Below are 19,898 nucleotides of genomic sequence, written 5' to 3'. Positions count from 1 at the left end.
GAAGGCTTAGAGTCAGTACGTCTCTAGGCTCAAGACCAGCCATCTGGCTCCTTCCTCCTCCAGGAAGCCCCCCTTACTGCCAGTCCTGGCTCAGGGGCCACCTCTGCTCTCCACGCCCCTGAGCTTCCCTCCATCAGGGTCTCCTTGGGGCGCCTGATTATTCGTCTGCTCCCCCCCACCACCTGGACCACAAGAACCGTTCGGGCAGGGGACGAGCTCCATTCATTCAACCAGCACTGGCTGTATGCCTACCCTGTGCCAGGTCCTGCGTGGTGGCTAGGACGCAGCAGGGACTGTAATGGGCAAAAACCCCTGTCCCCAAACCCCTGAAGCTTCCTTCCTAATGAGCTGACGCAGACTGTGAATCAAGACACAAGTAAACTGTAACAGAGGTCAGACGGTCGTAAGGGAGCCACGGAGGCAGATAACGCAGGGAGGGAGGTAGGAGGAACCAGGCAGGGGTGGCCGTTTGAACCAGGGTGGCCAGGGAAGGCCTCGGACAAGGAGACCCTTGAGCAGAGGCTAAATGGGTGAGAGAGCATATGGGTATCTAGGGAAAGCGGGGTCCAGGCAGACAAACGGCAAACGCAGATGCCCCAGGTGGGGCTTTGCTGGTCTGGTTCAGGCAAACACCGGGGTGGGAGGGGGGCCAGGGAGAGGGTGAGAGGAGCACAGGGGGCCGGAGCAGTGGGGACCGGATCCCATAGGCTTCTAAGGCCATTGTGAGGATTTCAGTTCTGACTCGGGTTGAGATAAGGACCTGCAAGTGAGACGGGAGCCGCTGGCGGCTTTTGCGCCGTCTGGCGCGCTTTAGTTTACGCTGACAGCTCTGGAGAGAGTGCTGCGGGCCGAGGGCCAGGACAGGCCGGAGACTACTGCTTCATTCCAGGGACACAGGACAGGGGAGCAAGGCAGCTTCGGAGAAGGGGTCGGATTCGGATTCTGGCTTATTTTTTGAAAGGCGGCGCCAGCAGGGTTTGCTGCTGGGTCACGGGTGGGTCAGCAACGATTCCTGATGTTTCTAACCTGGCCGCTTTTTGCTGAGGTGCAGAAGCAAAAGAGAGGGGCGGGGTGGGGTGGGGGGAGCTCAGCAGCCCTGTTTGGAACTTGTCCAGTCGGAGTTGCGTGTTAACTGTCCAAGTGATGAGAAGGAGCTGAGGGGATGCACATGTGTGGAAAGGAGGGGAGAGGACCGGGCTGGGCAGGCGTCCTCGTGTCGAGATGGTGTTAACTGCCACGTGGAGCCGGGGAGGCCCCCAGGGTATGAATTTATCTCCGAGTCTCAGTGCCTAGCACGGGGCCTGGTGTGGCAGCTTGTTATTATTTCTAAATTCCCCCCCAAAAAGAGAAAGATTAAGTTTGTAAACTGGTCTATTCCTCTGGGTGTGAAACCCTTTGATTGTATTAAATTCAAACGTTTTAAGTGTACTTGATAAAATCAGTTTAGGGCTTTTGATTCGGCCACATCAGTATGGCATGGCTCAGGTTAGATCTCTGTCCCCTTGGTGGGCTGATGTACACGGACACTCACCCAAGAAGACATGTAGAAGAGGGGAGAACTTGGTCATTTTGGCCCTGCTATATGATAGAGAGAAGACTCAAACAGCGAAAACCCCGGGAAGAGAGATGAGACATTTGCCTCAGAGTTTGTAGCTGAAGAGATCAGAGCAGATGAGTAGCTGAGAAGGCCCAAAAAGAAACGAGCCCTATGCCAAAAAAAACTGGTATAGGAAGCCCTGAGACACCAGGCAGATTGCCCACCATCTTGCTTCAACACATGGCAACTGACTTGGGTGAGAAAGCAGCCTTGAGTTGGACTTATATGGCCTTGTAACTGTAAGCCTTTACCCCAAATAAATACTCTTTATAAAAGCCAACAGGTACTTTGCATGCATCAGCATCTTTTGAGTGACTCATATACCCGGCAAGGAGTGGGGCCCAACAAATATTTGAGTTAATGAAAATAGTGACTATTAGCTCCATTGAAAGAGAAATGGAGGCCCCAAAGCTGGGAGTGACAGTCCCTGCCCCGTCTGCCTTTCTGTGATCAGTCCTGAGTGCCACCCTATGAGGGTACCAGAGATCGGCTGAAGGACCCCCAGGAGGGAGGGCTTCAGAGGGGTGTCCAGGAAAAGGCTTTCCAGAAAGCTAAAGTGACTCATCCAGGAGTAGGGCTGGGCTTTGACCACAGACAGCCTGATTCCAAAGCCCTTTGCACACCCTTAGCACCCTGCCCCAGGCTTACTGCATCCCTAATCCTGACACGTTTCTTGGAACTGGACTATCTCCCCAAGAGAAATGGAGGCATGAGGTCATAAGGTGAGGGACTTTGATGGGAAGCCCCAAATGCCAGGCAAGGAATTCAGTCTTCCTTTGAAGTGGGCCATTACTAGGCAGTTGTGGAGGGTATGAAGATAATTCCCTATTCACAGGGACACTTTCCCTGGTCGTCCCCACTGTGTAGGCAGGAGCAGCAGCCTCATTGGCTGGGAGACTTCTGGGTCATGGTGACCTCACAAAGACCCTGACATGGGCCTGGGCTTGGGGGAGCTTAGGTAAGCTGGGGGATGGCTCTGGAAAAGTCCTAGGGGTGGGGGCAGCCTCAGTGATCACCTGGACCCCACCCCCCATCCCCGGGTAAAAGTCTCCCCATTCTGGCTGTAATTCCACAGTTAGGACTTCATACCTTTGATTTAAAGCTGAATTTTCTGTTACCATGTGGATGCCCCAGGTAGAGGTAACATGTTGAACTTTGTATCAGCAGCTCAAGGCACAGGTGAAAAGAACTTATGCTATTACGTCCTGAGAAGGGTGGTGGGTGGGAGGAGAGGGGACCTGTGCGGGTAGAGTGAGAAACACAGGGAAGGAATACTACAGACTTGGGGCCAGGTAGGGCAGAGGACCTGGGAGCCATTCTCTTTCTCAAGGCTGCCATCCTACCACCACCCTGGAGTGGGGTTCAGATGAACATTCTTTTTCCTAAGATTTATTTTTTAATTTCTCTCCCCTTCCCCGCCCCTCATTGTCTGCTCTCTGTGTCCATTCACTGTGTGTTCTTCTGTGTCCGCTTGTATTCTTGTCAGTAGCACCCAGAATCTGTGTCTCTTTCTGTTGCATCATCTTGTTGCGTCAGCTCTCCATGTGTGTGGTCCCACTCCTGGGCAGGCTGCGCTTTTTTCCACACTGGGCGGCTCTCCTTAATGGGGCGCACTCCTTGCGTGTGTCGTCATACGGGTCAGGAGGCCCTGGGTTTGAACCCTGGACCTCCCATGTGGTAGCCGGACGCCCTATCTGTTGGGCCAAATCCGCTTCATGAATATTCTTTGAGGGCCACGCACTATGATCCTCATCTCACATGCATTACCCCACTTTCTTCCTTATGATAACCTTGTGGATTGAGTGTTAAGATGACGCTCAGTGTGGTGAAGCCACCTGCTCAGCCCATGCAGCTGGAGAGAGACTGTACAGGTTTATCTGACCCCAAACCCTGGAGAAGTGCATTCTACCTGGGCATCCGGCGAGTTGCATTGTTTTTAGTGGACTTTTCTTCTAGGGAAGGGACCTAAGAGTGGCAGAAGGAATAGGAAATGAAAAATGGGAAGGTAGTTTCCACTGAGTGGTTTGTTGTGCTCTCCTGCCCCGCCAGCGGGTGTACGGAGACCACGAGGACAACAGGGTACCCGAGAGAGGGAGTGGGCAGATGGCGGGGAAGAACCACTCAGAGCCGCACCATGGTGTGTCGTTCCGTTTATTCTTTTTGTACAGAGCAAGCTTATATAGCGTCTTAAGCATTCGTGTTGCAAGGGGATTGGTCAGGGCTGGAACAAGACCTTATATGGTTTGGAAAGGGCTCCGGGGGGAAAAAGGGACGGGGAGAGGGCAGGAAGCAGGGGGAAACAGTGCTGAATCATGCCGCCCGCCATTATTTCTACTGGTGTGGGGCGGTCCGCAAAATGCAGGGCGCGCCCCCAACAGTTTGTGCCTCAGGAAGCTCTATTTTATTGTGGGGAAAGCTGTGGATTGACAGGACTCGTGTTTGAATCCTACCACTTCCACTTACTGGGGACTTTTGCAAAAATCACTTTAGCCTCCCAAACATTCTGAATTAACTTGTCAGTAAATGAGGATACCTTGAAAAGTCATCATTCATTCATTCATTCTTCTCTCACTTCATGAATGTTTTCTGAGCCGCCCCTTTCTGTGTGCCAGGCACTGTGCTAAGTGCTGGGAAAACTGAGGTAACAAGATAGCCAGACACCAAGCTCACTGCCTGGGAATTCTGATGCACAGTAACCATGTGAGGGTGCTTCACCCATATTTGGGGGGCCCCAGGAAAACCTCCTGGAGGAAGGGACTTCTAAGCTTGTATCTCAAATATGAGTAGTCAGGAGAAGTGACTGATTTAGGAGGGTGGCCTTGGGGAAAGCGTTAGCCAAGGCCCAAGGGGGAACCCAACACATCTGAGACTCTGGGAGAAGTTGAGATCCCACTGGCTGCCCAGTGGGCTGCACCAGACCCATATATTTCTAAGCTGAAAATCTCTCACTTTGGTAACCACAGCCTTTCTATGGTGAGTGGAGAGCATTAACAAAGGGTGGATCTGGGATTTTTCGAGTCTGTATAATTTTGAGTCTCCCCTTTAAGTTAAAGAAGGCAAAATTATAAACTCAAAAATTTGTACAGGACTTTGGAAAGAGACTGTGCAAACAAGGAGCCCTACAATTTTAAATTTCATTAGCATCAGGGTAAAATTGCTTTTGCTGCTGATGGGTAAGTGAACACTCCCTGCTTCCCAGATGCAAAGCTGTGCATGAACCACTTGCTTGGAATGAAAGCAGTTGCCACTGGCTCTGACTGCCGTACTCTTAGAGACTTCCTGGCAGAAAGAAATGCCTGGCGTTATGCTGCAGGGCCTGGCAGAGAATAATAAAATGAGGTATCATTTAGGGAAGACCTTCAGCGGGTCACGTGTGCTGTGCCAGATGCTGAAACTGCAACCGCCCTGGGTAGCAGACTTAAAGATGAGGAGGATGAGGGTTAGAGGGGAAAGTCTCTTGCCAAGTTCACTCAGACTAGTAAGAGAATGAGTTGGGATTTGAACCCAGGACTGCATGACTCCAAGTCCATGGCCTTTTCAAAGCCAAGCTATAAAGATGCCTCTTTGCATCTTTGTGGAGTAAGTGATTTAGTGGACGAGTTAGTGTATGAATGAATGAAGTGATAAAATGAGCTGGTGAAAGAATGGATGAGCAAATGAAGAGATAGATGAACTAATGAACCCGAACATTTATTGAATATTTACTGTGTGCTGGGTGCGATGCTAATGTCAGAGACTGGCAGAGAACAAGGCAGACAGTCCCTGCACTCACAGAGCTTTTTGTTGGGTAAGGAAGCCAGGTGCTATGTGCTAGGAAAGGGCACGTGAACAGGGCGCCCTGCCAACGTACAGGTGGCCCTCACCCATCCAGGGCCAGGAAGGCCCTTACCATTTGCGCTAAAACCTGAAGAGGTGAAGCTGTAAGCATTAGAAGGAAGGTGTACAAAGGGGCTCCCAGCCTGGGAAGGCCGAGACCTCCCACCCAGGAAGCCTGGTTTTTGGAGGGTTTGCGTGTAGGTGGAATGGAGAGAATAAGGGGATAGGAGGGTCAAGGAGGGTGAGAAGGGGGCTGAAGCTGGAGAGAGGGGGGCCTTTTAGCTTTTCCTGAAGGCAGCAGGAAGCCATGGAGGGGTTTAGGTCAGGGGAATGGCGTGAAGAGATGCCGTGGTGGCTTTGAAGGCCGATGAGATGAGTGCACTTCTACTCTTTGACCTCCACTTTCTCATGCAAATAATGCATGTAATGGGGCAACAATATCATGTGTGTGTGTGTATAAGGGGGATTTGCCCAGAAGATATGCATGCCTGGCTTGTAGACTTTGCACCGTAAGTGTTGAGAAAGCCACTTGACTTGTCTCCCTTCCGTCTTCTCCTAGGGGCCCACTCCTGCCTAAGAACACCATGCATGCAGGTGAGCTGCTCCCCACAAATTCCGCAGGGAGGGAAGCCCAGGTGCCAGGAGCGGGGTGGGGTGAGGATGGGGGAGTTCACCCCAGCAGTGGGACTGCTGGATGGAGGCAGGCTCTGTGCACGATGACTGCCCCAGTTTCCTCCACGCAGCCTGCCTCGCCCACACAGGCAAACAGTTCAGGGCCATGGGCGGTGCTGCCTGTGCTGCTTTGGGAGCTGAGGGCCGTGGCCATCTGAAGAGTAGTTCTAGTGACGTAGGGGCATGCCTCCATCTTGGAGCACCCCAATCGCCTGAGGTTCAGGGATTCTTGTTGGTGAACTTAGGTCACCAAATCACATGTGGGTAGCTGGAAAGATGGTTACCCATTAGGAAGTTCTTCTTTCTCTTTTTCCATCTTAAGGTAGGAGAGGTTCCCTGCTAGTTCTAGTGTCTGCAGACTTCCTACTTTGTGTCTGGCCTTGTGCCAGGGCTGGAGCTGTTCCAGGGTCAAGGATATACACAGTTCTTGCCATCCAGGAGCTCATGAATCATTGGAATAAGATGTGAGGAGTGTTTTGCTAGGAGGAGTAGAATGAGTAAAGGGCAGTGGGAGGAGGCTCTAGGCCAAGAGGCATTTGAAAGGGTGGTGAGCTGAGAGGGAAGAGGGTATGGTCAAAGAACCCAGACATAATGGACTGGCTGGCATGGGCAGAGCTGTGTGTGATGGGGCTGGAAAGCGGGCCTGGGCGTGGTCAGGGAGGACCTGGAAAGCTGCAGCATGGGGCTTTCTTCCTCAGGATAGGGGGAGCCATGGAAAGGTTTTAACAGGGTGTGGCCTGGCCACGTTTGCCTTTTCTGTCTCTCAGGAGCACTGCAGGGAGATCGACAGTCAATGATTGGTGGGAAGGGCACAGAAGTACTGAGAGACCTCCAGGCTGGGCATGGCCCTGAGTCCAGTGGCTAGTGTGGTCCTCCATGAAGACTCAAAGATGACGCCAAATCTCAGCTCTACTGGGGCCCCTGGGTTAGGCTCTGGCCCCATCTCTGGGCCCAACCCAAACGCGGCCCTTGCTCCTACCTTGACTCCAACCCTGAGTCTCAGCGCAGCTCTCGTGCCAGACCTTAACCCAGCTCTGAGTCCTGTCTCAGGGGAGGCCCCTGGTCTGATGCCTGATGACACCCTCAGACGGGGCGACAGCAGGACCCTGGTGCCAGCCTCCCTCCAGATCACCAGATCCCGCTCCAGTGAGACCCTGGGCCTGGATTCAAGTCCCATTTCCAAGCCTGACACACTTGGGGCCCTCAGTCCAGCCTCAAACCTCTTGCTGAACCCAGGCCCTCCCACAGCCCCTTGTCTGAGCTTGGGCAACCACTCTGGGTTAAATTCTGAGGAGGCCTTCAATTCCCTCTCAAGCAAGATTTTGGACTTGGCTCAGAGTAACTCCAATCCTTCCAGGCCCGAATCAAACCCATTTATAAAGCCCCATTCAAGAGAGTCCCTGGTTCTGGGTCACAGCATCTCCAGGCTGGGCTCTAAAGCTCTCCTGGTTCCAGCCTTAAATTCTTCTCCAGATTCTGACTCCCATCAGCTGTTCGGTGTGGATTCAAGAAATGTCTCCAAGCTGGACGTGAATGCAGTTCCAGATTCTTTCGGGACCCTAATCCCAGGCACAAGCGAGACCATCCCTTTGGCTTCACATAACAACTCTGGGTCTGTTTCCAGGGGAGCCTTTGGTGCCCGATGGTACGCCAGCTCCGTGCCTTCAAATGGCCACCCTAGATCTGATCTGAACATGACCCTCACTCAGGCCTCGTTCATGACCCTGATTCCCGGCTCCACCGAGGCCACCAGCCAGCACTCCAGTGTCCATGCTCCCAACTCTGCCCTCTCTCCATCCGCGTGCATGACCCTGATCCTGGGCTCCAATGAGACCCTGAGCCTGGGCTCCAGCCTCATCTTCAGCGACACCTCCACCTTGACGCTGAGCAGCCAGCAGGATTTTCCAGAGGACAGCAGCGTCCACATCATGATCCCAGAGGAAAATCTGGATGGCTGGAGCGAGCTGGCTGGTGTCGAGGTGGGCAAGTCCCCTCTGGGGTTCTCCACCTCCGACACCCAGGACAAGGATACCATAGCCCTCCAAAGCACTCCCGAGGGTAAGTAAGGCAAAGGCGAATGCCCCAGAGAGGGCACTGCCCTGGAAGAAGTCAGTTTTTCAGCCTTGTAGGGCGAGGAGGGGAGAGGACACACACAACATACGAGTGTTCAACATATTAGGTAATTATACACAAGGGATCTAGCACCCTGCCTCTGCTGGCTGTGTGACTTGGGACAAGCACTTAACCACTCTTTTTTTTTTTTTAAGATTTATTTTACTTTATTTATTTATTCCCCCCCTTGTTGTTTGTGCTCCCTGTCTGCTCTCAGCTCTCCCCGACGGCACCAGCCATCAGCTCTCCCTGGTAGCGTGGGCCAGCTTGCCTTCACAAGAAAGCCCCAGGACTCGAACTCGATGCTTCCTATACGGTAGATGGGAGCCCAATCACTTGAGCCACATCTGCTTCCCTACCTAATCACTCTGAGCTTCAATTTCCTTAACTATAATAATATTTTTTATTCTGTCCAAATTATATCTATTAACTAACTACACCTTCCAGTCAAAATTTCTTTCTGGATAGATTTCAGACCTGGGCTTCTCAGGCTAAAGTTTTTCCAGTGGAGAAGGCACACTTTCTTCACTTCTATTGGTTCTTTGGGGTCCCCACTGAGCAAAGCCTTGAGCTCCTGTGTGGAGTCTATGCCTCATTCCTGTTTTTCAGAAGTTCAGTAAAATAATCCCCTGTTAGATTTTGATGTTGTAAATATCTTCTCCTAATGTTTTTGTTTGTTCATGTATTAATACCATACTGTAATTTTTAAAAATTACTATGGCTTTGAAATAAGTCAATCTGACAGAGTCAGAATCTTTCTTTAAAATTCTTTCTTAAAATGGACTTAGCTATTAGTAGACTTTCTTTCTCCAATATACGTTTTAGAAAAAGTTTGTCTAGTTCTTCAAAAAATCTTGCTGGCAGTTTTATTGGCATGTTATTAATTTATCCATCTATTCAAGTTTTCCTTTATAAAGAAAAAAATTCTCCATGAAGGTCTAGTGCATTCTTTGATAGGTTAATTTCTAGATACTTTATAGTTTTTATTGCTTTCATGAATCATATCTTATTTTCTAATACAATTCCTATTAAGTATGATGATGTAGAGGAACTTTATTTCTGCAAGTTGATCTTTTCTTTTTTAAGCAGCTTTATTGAGATATAATTCTTGGCGGCGGACTTGGCCCAGTGGTTAGGGCATCCATCTACCACATGGGAGGTCCGCGGTTCAAACCCCGGGTTTCCTTGACGCATGTGGAGCTGGCCCATGTGCAGTGCTGATGTGCGCAAGGAGTGCCCTGCCACACAGGGGTGTCCCCCGTGTAGGGGAGCCCTGCAAGGAGAGCAGCCCAGCGCGAAGCAAAGTGCAGCCTGCCTAAGAATGGCGCTGCCCCATGAGGAGAGCTGACACAACAAGATAACACAATGAAAAGAAACAGATTCCCGTGCCACTGACGACAACAGAAACAGACAAAGAAGACACAGCAAATAGACACAGAGAACAGACAACTGGGGTCGGGGGGGCGGGAGGAGGGAGAAATGAATAAATAAATAAGTCTTAAAAAATAAACAGTGGGTTTAAAAAAAAAAGATATAATTCTTATACCATGTAATTCATCCATTTAGAGGGTACGATTCAGTGGCTTTTAGCATACTGACAGAGCTGCGCAACCATCACCACAATTAAATTTAGAACATTTTCATCATTCCAAAAATAAACCCTGTACCCTTTAGCCATCACTGCCTTCCATCCATTCCTTCTATCTCTTCACCTCTAGGTAACCACTAGTCTACTTTCTGTCTCTATAGATTTGTCTATTCTGTGTATTTCAAATAAATTAACTCATACAATATGTGGTCCTTTGTGACTAGCTTTTTTTTAAAGATTTCTTTTATTTATATCTTCCCACGCTCTCATTGTTTGCACTTGCTGTGTGCTGTGTCTTTAGGAGGCACTGGGAACTGAACCTGGCGACCTCCAATATGGGAGGGAGACACCTAATTGCTTGAGCCACCTCCGTTCCCTGCTTTGCTGTATTTCTCATTATGTTTTTCTTCTTGTGTCTCTTGTTGCATCATCTTGTTGTGTCAGCTTGTGGTGCCTTCCTGTCAATGCCAGTTTGCTGTTTTCTTTAGGAGGCACGGGGAACTGAACCACAGACCTCCCATGTGGTAGGCAGGAGCTCAGTTGCCTGAGCTACATCTGCATCCATGTGACTAGCTTTTTAAATTTAGCATAACATTTTTTTTTTTTTAAGATTTATTTATTTATTTAATTTCCCCCCCTCCCCTGGTTGTCTGTTCTTGGTGTCTTTTTGCTGCGTCTTGTTTCTTTGTCCGCTTCTGTTGTCGTCAGCGGCACGGGAAGTGTGGGCGGCGCCATTCCTGGGCAGGCTGCTCTTTCTTTTCACGCTGGGCGGCTCTCCCCACGGGCGCACTCCTTGCGTGTGGCGCTCCCCCACGCGGGGGACACCCCTGCGTGGCATGGCACTCCTTGCGCGCATCAGCGCTGCACATGGCCAGCTCCATACGGGTCAAGGAGGCCCGGGGTTTGAACCGCGGACCTCCCATGTGGTAGACGGACGCCCTAACCACTGGGCCAAAGTCCGTTTCCCAACATTTTAAGATTTGCAGTAAGAATAAGAATTGCATTAATTTTTATTGCCAAATAATAATTCCACTGTATAGATATATTTTGTTTATCCACTCATCAGCTGATGGACATGTGGTTGTTTCTAGCTATGGATTGTTTTGAATAATGTTGCCCTGATTATTTGCACACAAGTTTTTATGTGGACATACATTCTCATTTCTCGTAGTAGAACCACTGAGATACATGGCAACTCTGTATTTAACCATTAGAGGAACTGCCAGACTGGTTTACATTCCCACCAGCATTTTATAAAGGTTCCAATTTTTCCACTTCTTGCCAAAATCTCTTGTTGCCTTTTTTGATGATAGCCATTCCACTGGTTATGTAGCAGTATCTCATTGTGGTTTTGATTTGCACATCCCTGAAGGCTAATGATGTTGAACATCTTTTCATGTGCTTATTGCTCATTTGTGTACCTTCTTCGGAGAAATGTTAATTCAAATCACTTGCCCATTTTTAAAATAGTCTACTTGCCTTTTTAAAAATTGAATTGTAAGCATTCTTAATATATTCTAGAAGATGATTTGCAAAAATTTTCTTCTGTACTATGGTTGCCTTTTTACTTTCTTGATGTTGTCCCTTGAAGCATAACTATTTTAAAGTTTGATAATGTTGAATTTATATGTATATTTTCATTTGTTGCTTGTGCTTTTGGTGTCACACCTAAGAAACCATTGCCTAATCCAAGGTCATAGATACTTATGTCTGTTTTCTTCTAAAAGTTTTATAATTTTAGCTTTTGCATTTAGGGTCTTAATCCATTTTTAATCAATTATTGTATATGGTGTGAGGTTGGGGCCCAAAGTGTTGAACTTATTAAATTCTTTTTCAGCATCTGAGATAATATGATTTTTCTCCTTTTGTCCATTAAAAAATGGCTTGTTTGTTTCCTTATATTTTATTTTTCTTATATTTTAAGACTTTTTTTATATATCCTGGCTATAAGTCCTTTATCAGACAGATGATTTGCAAATATTTTCTCCAAGTTGATAGTCTTGTTTTCATTCTCTTAATTGTATCTTTCAAAGAGTTCTTAGATTTAAAGAAATACAATGTATTTATTTTTTATGGATCATGCTTTTGGTGTCATGTATAAGATATCTTTGTCAAACCCAAAGATCACAAAGATTTCCTTTTATGTTTTCTCATACTAGTTTTATCGTTTTAGGTTTTAACTTAGGTCTATGATCTATATTTAGTTAATTTTTGTCTGTGGTGTGAGATATGGATCCAAGTTCATTTTTTGCATATACTATAATTTTTCCAGCATCATTGATTAAAAAGATTACCTTTTGTCTACTGAATTATTTGCTTCTTTCTTGAAAATCAATTGAATATTTATATGAATATATATGAAAATCAATAGAATATTTATATGAATTTGTATTTCTGGACTCTCTATTCCATTAAATTGATCTATGTATCTATCTCTTCACCAAAACCACTGTCTTGAATACTGGCATGTATAATCTCTTGAAATCAGGTAGAGTAAGCCCCCAACGTTGTTCTTTTTCAAAGTTGTGTTCACTTTTCTGGATCCTTTGATTTATCATATGAGTTTTCGATTTAGTATGTCAATTTCTACAAAAAGAACTTCTGAGATTTTCAGTGGTATTGAATTGACTTTATTGATGAAGTTGACACCTTAACAATATTCTTTACATCCATGAACTCAGTATATCTCTTCATTTATTTAGGTTGTCTTTAATTTCTCTCAGCATTGTTTTATAATTTTTAGTTTATGTATCTTGCATGTATTTTGTCAGAGTTATTCCTAAGTATTTTTTCCTTTACTTTTAAAGAAGTTTTAGATGACATAAAAGTTACATTGAAAATACAGGACACTCCCATATACCCCTCACTCTCTCCCTCTCACATTTTCCCTTATTAATAACATCTTTCATTAGTGTGGTACATTTGTTACAATTGATGAAAAAATATTGAAGCATTGCAACTCACCATGGTCTATAGTTTACATTATGGTTTACACCTTGTGCCATAAAATTTTATAGGCTTTGGCAAAATTAAAATGGCCTGACCAGTCATTACAACATCATGCAGAACAATTCCCGTGTCCCCTAAATTCCCCATGTTCTACCTATTCTTTTCTTCCCCTCCCCTCAGTACCTCTGGTGATCATGATCTTTATAGCAATGTTACAAATTCTTCCATTACCAGAATAATAATGTCTCCTTTGGTCCAGAGTTGCATTCCCCCTTGTGTTTGTTCATTCCTCAGTCTTGAGGATTTGGGGATGGTTATGACCACTCTGCTTGCATTTGAGAGGAAACTTTGATCCCATGGGGCAGATGGATGGAACTGTCTTGCTTGCAGTTGTAGACACTCTGTTTTTTTTGGGATGGGCATTGTCTATCATCATCATTTTGTTAGTTATCCTGGACAAGTCTGATGAAATGGAGAGTAGGTCTTGGCTGCAACTCTACCGAGACTCAGAGTTCAACTGGCATATGAACAGGCTGAAGATTAAAGACTCTAGGGCATATATTTAATAAGCATAGTGCTAATTATAGGTTCAAATAAAAGAGGAAGAAAAACTATGTGTAGGGAAATTATAAATGAATCTAACTGTGTTACACTGGGGAAATAGGTTAACATATATTCCAAGGTAAGGCCCACAAATGGGCTGCTGATTTCCTGGTGTTGCCCTGTCTACAGTGTCCAGATGTCTCTAGAGCCCTCAGGAACACCCCTGTTTGAGGCTTTGTTTGCTGTGGCAGGTAGTGAGATCCTTCTGAGATGTGCATAAGTGTAACCTCTAGAATGACCTTCCAACTCATTTTGAAATCTCTTAGCCATAAAAACTCATTTGTACTTAATATTTCCCCCTTTCAATCAAGGTCTTTTTCCAACTGTATTGCTAGTTGGAGCTTGGCAATTATCCCTCAGTACCAGGAAGGCCCATCCCCAGGAGTCATGTCCCACACTGGGGGGAAGGTAGTGAGCTTATTTACTGAGTTTGGCTTAGAGAGAGGCTGTATTTGAGTAACGAGGAGGTTTTCAGGAGGTAGCTGTTAGGCAATATATATTACTAGGCTAAGTTTCAATTTTATAAGACTAAGGTTCCTAAGTACAAGCACTAATATCAAGGGCCTGATACATTGACCCGTCCTCTTTCACTAGGCACTACATATGTACTCTACAGATTCTTGCCACTCTATTAGAGAATGTGGCAGGACTCCCCGGGACTAAGTATTTTTGATGTTATTATAATTTGTATTGTTTTTTAAAATTTTAATTTCTGGTTGTTCATTATGAGTATATATTATGCAATTGATTTGTATATATCAACCTTATATTCTACAACTTTGATGAACTCACTTTTTAATTCCAATGACTTATTTTCAGAATCCATAGGACTTCCTACATATACAATTGTGTTAGTCTTTTTTTTTTTTAATTTTTTAATTTTTATTTTTTAAAGATACTTAGATCGTACAAAAGTCATATAAAAAATATAGGGGATTCCCATATGCCCCACTCCCCATACCTCCCACATTGTCCTGCATTAACAACATCCTTCATTAGTGAAGTACTTTCATTGCAATTTTGGAGCATTGTCACTAAGTGTTTTGGAGCATTGCCACTAAGCATGGATTAAAGTTTACATTGTATTTTACACTCTTTCCCACCCAATTCTGTGGGTTATGGCAAGATTTATAGTGGCCTGTATCTGTTATTGCAATGTTATTCAGGACACTTCCCAAGTCCCAAAAATGCCCCTGTATTACACCTGTTTTTCCCTGTCCTTGCCCTCAGAACCTCCAGTGCCCACTGCTTCCCACATCAATGATATAATTTCTTCCATTGCTAAAATCACAATATGTCTATAATAGAATACCAGTATATCTACTTTAGTCTATGGTTCATTGCCCAATTCTTAGGTTCTGGCATGGTGATGTCAATTCCACCTCTAATTGAGAGGGGACTATGATCCCATAGGGCTGATGGGTGGGACTGTCTTGCTTGCAGTTGTACACTCTCTTGGTTCCTTGGGATGGTAGTTGTCCATCATCACCTCCATGTTAGTTGTTTTGGGTGAGATCAATGAAGTGGGGAGTGAATGTTGCAACTCCGTTGAGATTCAGGGCCCAACGGGCACATGGACAGCCCAAAGATTTTAGTCTCTTGAACATATACCTACCAACTCTAGTACTAATTATAGGTTCAAATAGAAAGACAGAAGAGCCATATGTAGGGAAACCACAACTGAGTTCAACTCTGTCACTCTGGGGAGCATAGATTCCAAAGTAGGGCCCACTGGGAGGGCACCAAACTCCTGAGCTGCCTGGCCTGCCTATAGATGTCTCCAGAGCCCTCAGGAGGCCTACTAATTAGGGTATTATCTACTTTGGCAGTCAATGAGATCCTACTGAGATGTGCATAAATGTAATCTTTGGAGTGACCTCCTGACTCACTTTGAAGTCTCTTAGCCATGTAACCTCATTTGTCTTTACCTGTTCCCCCTTTTGGTGAAGGTCTTTTTCTAGTTGCATTGTTATTGTGTCATTCTTTGAATAAGACAGTTTTGTTTTTCTCTTTCTAAACCGGATTCCTTTATTTTGTTTTCTTGCCTTATTACACTGGCTAGAACATACAGTACAATGTTGACTAGAAGTGGTAAGACAAGTAAGTATCTTTGCTGTGTTCCTGATCTTAGAAAGAAATTTCCTTTAAATAAAATGCCAGTTGTAGGTTTCTTTGTAGATATCCGTTTCAGAGACTAACTTTTAGCTTTGTAGCTTTCTATATTGCTCTGTATCATAATGTATTAGCACTATTACTTTCTATGTCATTAATTTCTGCTCTTGAAGTTTTCTATTTTTTGCATTTAATTTATTATTTTTATTTCTAGAATGAATGGTTACATTATAGAATCTCTGCATTTCTTCTTCTCTAACATACTCATTTAAGGCCATAAATTTCTCTCAAGAATGACTTTAGTGAATTTCACAAGTTTTACTAAGTTGTGTTTTCATTATTGTTCAACTCAAGATACTCCCTAACTTTTCATTGCGATTTCTTCCTTTATACATGAATTATTTAGGAATGAGTGCTTGATTTCCAAAAGTGTGGGGATTTTCTAGTTATTTTTCTGTTATTGATTACTGGTTTAATTCCACTGTGGTCAGAAAATGTATTCTACATGATTTAAATTCTTTGGGAAAAAAAAAGAAAAGAAATTCTTTGAAATTTGTTAAGGCTTACTTTATGGTCCAGCATATGTAAACTAGATTAAAGGCTTTATTGCATTTGCAAAGATTATGTATTGATCCATTGTAGGTACAGTGTTATATATATTTACATTAGGCCAACTTTGTTGAATCAGTTTTTCAAGTTATCTCTATTCTCATTGAATTTTCTGGCTCTCATCATGTTTCTATGGGAGTACAGTTGCGGAACATTCAGAAACACAGAAGGAGCATAAAATTCTAATGTGTGAATGTACCACAATGTCCATACTGTTTCTGTGATGCCCATTCTGCTTGGTTGGAACATAATGTCCATACAGGTGTTTTTTTCTAATTTGAGAAGCTGTAGGTTTACAGAAAAATCATACAGAAACTGGAGAGTTCCCATATACCACACCCTTGCATTAGTGTGGTACATTTGCTACAATTGCTTAAAGAATATTATTATAATTTTTCCATTAACTGTAGTCCATAATTTACATTAAGGTTTCCTGTTTGAATTGCACAGTCCTGTATTTTTTAAAAATGTTATTCTAGTAATAGGTGTAGCCTAAAATTTCTCCTTTTAACCACATTCAAATACATAATTCAGTACTATTATGTCCACAATGTTGTTCTACCATCACCAGCATCCATTATCAAAACTTTTCTATCATCCCAAATAGAAACCCTGTATAATTTAAGCATTAACTTTCCATTCCCTACAATCAGTTAGGCCCCTGGTAAACTGTATATTAGCTTATGACTATGAATTTTCTTTTTCTAATTATTACATAACAGTGAGCTCATACAATATTTGTCCTTTTGTGTCTGCTTATTTCATTCAACATATCTTCAAAGTTCATTTCTGTTGTCACATGTATCAGAAATTCCTTCCTTTTTATGTCTGAATAATATTTCAATATATATACATACCATATTTTGCTTATCCATTCTTTGGCTGTTGAACACTAGAACTGGTTACATCTTTTGGCTAGGGTGAATAATGCCACTATGAACATCAGGGTGCAAGTATCTTTTTGAGTCCCTGCTTTCACTTCTTTTGGGTGTATAGCTGGAAGTGGGATTGAGGAGTCAGACAATAATTCTATACTTATTTTTCTGAGGAAATAACCAAACTGTCTTCCACAGCAGTTATACCATTTACATTCCCACCAACAAAGAATGAGTGTTCCTATTTCTCCACATCCTCTCTAATACTTAAACTTTTTCATTTGTAAAAAGTAGTAGCTTTTGTGTGATGTATGTATCTTTAAAAAATAATAATAATAATTTTTTTTTAAAAAGGTAGCCATTGCTGTGGTTGTGAAATGGTATGTCATTGTGGTTTTGATGTGCATTTCCCCAATGGCTAATGATGTTGAGCATCTTTTCACGTGATTTGTGGCCATTTATATATATTCTTTGAAGAATAATCTATTCAAGTTTTTGCCCATTTTTAAACTGGGTTGTTTGTTTTTTTGTTGTTGTGTTATAGGATTTCTTCATATATTCTGAGTATCAGATACGTGATTTTCAAAAATTTTTTCCCCATTGTGTAGGTTGTGTTTTTACTTTCGTGATAAATTCTTTTGAGAAATATTTTTTTTTACTTTTTATGCAATTCTATTTTTCTTTTAAAGATTTATTTTTTATTTCTCTCCCCTCCCCTGCCCCACCCCCAGTTGTCTGCTCCCTGTGTCCATTCGCTGTGTGTTCTTCTGTGTCCGCTTGTATTCTTGTCAGTGGCACCCGGAATCTGTGTCTCATTTTGTTGCGTCATCTTGCTGCATCAGCTCTCCATGTGTGCGGTGTCATTCCTGGGCAGCCTGCACTTTTTTTGCGCTGGGCAGCTCTCCGTATGGGGTGCACTCCTTGCATGTGGGGCTCCCCTATGCAGGGGACATCCCTGCGTGGCACAGCTCTCCTTGCACACATCAGCACTGCGCATGGGCCAGCTCATCACATGGGTCAGGAAGCCCTGGGTTTGAACCTTGGACCTCCCAAGTGGTAGGCGGATGCCCTATCCTTTGGGCCAAATCTGCTTCCATCATGATATCCTCTTATGATCCTTTTTGTTTCTGTGGGGTCATTCGTAACTTCCCCTCTTTCATTTCTGATTGTATTTATTTGCATCTTTTCTCTTTTCTTCCTTTGTTAGGCTAGCTAGGTGTTTGTTAATTTTATTGATCATCTCAAAGAACAAGATTTGGTTTTGTTGATTTTCTCTATTGTTTTGTTGTTGTTCTTATTTTCATTTATTTCTGCTCCACTCTTTATTATTTCTTTCCTTCTGCTTGCTTTGGGAATGGTTTGCTGTTCTTTTTCTGTTTTTTCCAGTTGTTCAGTATGATTGTTGATTTTAGCTCTTTCTTCTTTTTTAGTGTAGGCATTTATGGCTATAAATTTCCCTCTCAGGATTGCCTTCACTGTATCCCATAAGTTTTGATAAGTTGTGTTCTCATTTTCATTTGTCTCAATATATTTACTGATTTCACTTGCAATTTCTTCTTTGACCAACTGATTATTTAGGAGTGTATTGTTTAGCCTCCCACACATTTGCCAAGTTATCTCTTTCTTATCTATTGATTTCCAGTTTCATTCCTTTATGGTCTGAGACAGTATTTTGTATAATTTCAATCTTTTTGTATTTATTGAGAGCTGCATTGCAACCTTACATGTGGTCTACGCTGGAGAACAATCCACAGGCACTTGAGAAGAATGTATAATCTGCTGAGTTTGGGTGTAAAAGTCTGTATATGTCTGGTAGGTCTAGTTCGTTTATCAAATTGTTCAATTTCTCTGTTTTCTTGTTGATCTTCTCTCTACCAATTCTTTCTAATGATGTGAGTGGTGTGTTGAAGTCTCCAATGATTATTTTAGTGGTGTCTATTTCTCCCTTCAGTTTTACTAGAGTTTGCCTCATGTATTTTGGAACACCCTGGTTAGGTGCATAGATATTTATGACTGTTATATCTTCCTAGTGGATTGTCCCTTTTATTGATATATAAGTGCTTTCTGTTTCTCTTGTAACTTTTTTGCATTTAAAGTCTGTTTTGTCCAATATTAGTATAGCTACTCTGCTCTTTTTTGGTTAGAATTTCTGTGGAATATATTTTTCCAATCTTTCGCTTTCAATGGGTTTGTATCCCTGTATCTAAGGTGAGTCTCTTGTAAGCAGCATACAGATGGCTCATGTTTTTTATTAAATCCATTCTGTCAAACTATATCTTTTGATTGGTGAGTTTAATCTGTTCACAATCAATGATATTACTGTAAATGCATTATTTTTTAAATTATTTATTTATTTATTTATTTTTATTTATTTCTCTCTCCTTCCCTGACCACCCCCTCCCCCAGTTGTCTGCTCTCTCTGTCCATTCGCTGTGTGTTCTTCTGTGTCTGCTTGTATGCTTGTCAGCAGCACCGGGAATCTGTGTCTTTTTGTTGTGTCATCTTGTTGTGTCAGTTCTCCGTGTGTACGGCGTGACTCCTGGGCAGGCTGCACTTTTCTTGTGCTGGGCGGCTCTCCTTATGGGGCATACTCCTTGTGCGTGGGGCTCCCCTACACGGGGGACACCCCTTCATGGCATGGCACTCCTTGCGCACATCAGTACTGCGTGTGGGCCAGCTCATCACACAGGTCAGGAGGCTGGTTTGAACCCTGGACATCCCATGTGGTAGGCAGATGCTCTACCTGTTAAACCAAATCCACTTCCCTGTTAATGCATTATTTACTTCCACCATTTTATTCTTTGATTTTCATATGTCATATCTTATTTTTGTTTGTCTTTTTACTCTTTTAGTTATCCTTTCTGCTATTTTTTCTTCTATCCTCTCCTCCAAGTCCCTCTCTCCTGTCTTTTTCTTTCAGGCTCTAAGGCTTCCTTTAACATTTCCTGCAAGGGTGGATTCTTTT

General features: G+C 43.8%; 1 protein-coding gene across 2 annotated transcripts in view; it reads left to right on the top strand.

Annotated features, from left to right (window-relative positions):
- The first annotated feature begins 2,586 nt into the window (after positions 1–2,586).
- MROH7 (maestro heat like repeat family member 7) overlaps positions 2,587–19,898 on the top strand; it is an 82,105-nt gene continuing 64,793 nt past the window's right edge. Inside the window, exons 1-3 of one of the 2 annotated variants that reach the window (XM_058303522.2) lie at positions 2,587–2,776; positions 5,973–6,007; positions 6,853–8,143. In XM_058303522.2, the coding sequence (XP_058159505.1) occupies positions 6,928–8,143 (1,216 nt within the window). In that variant the 5' untranslated portion in view covers positions 2,587–2,776; positions 5,973–6,007; positions 6,853–6,927. The remainder of the gene's footprint in view (positions 2,777–5,972; positions 6,008–6,852; positions 8,144–19,898) is intronic. The other variant, XM_058303521.2, reaches the window with a different exon arrangement.

The sequence above is a fragment of the Dasypus novemcinctus genome, chromosome 9, assembly GCF_030445035.2.
Source record: "Dasypus novemcinctus isolate mDasNov1 chromosome 9, mDasNov1.1.hap2, whole genome shotgun sequence".
Taxonomy (NCBI): Eukaryota; Metazoa; Chordata; class Mammalia; order Cingulata; family Dasypodidae; genus Dasypus; species Dasypus novemcinctus.
The sequence above is the reverse complement of the archived record's forward strand: the minus strand, read 5'-3'. Positions and strand labels throughout refer to the sequence as shown.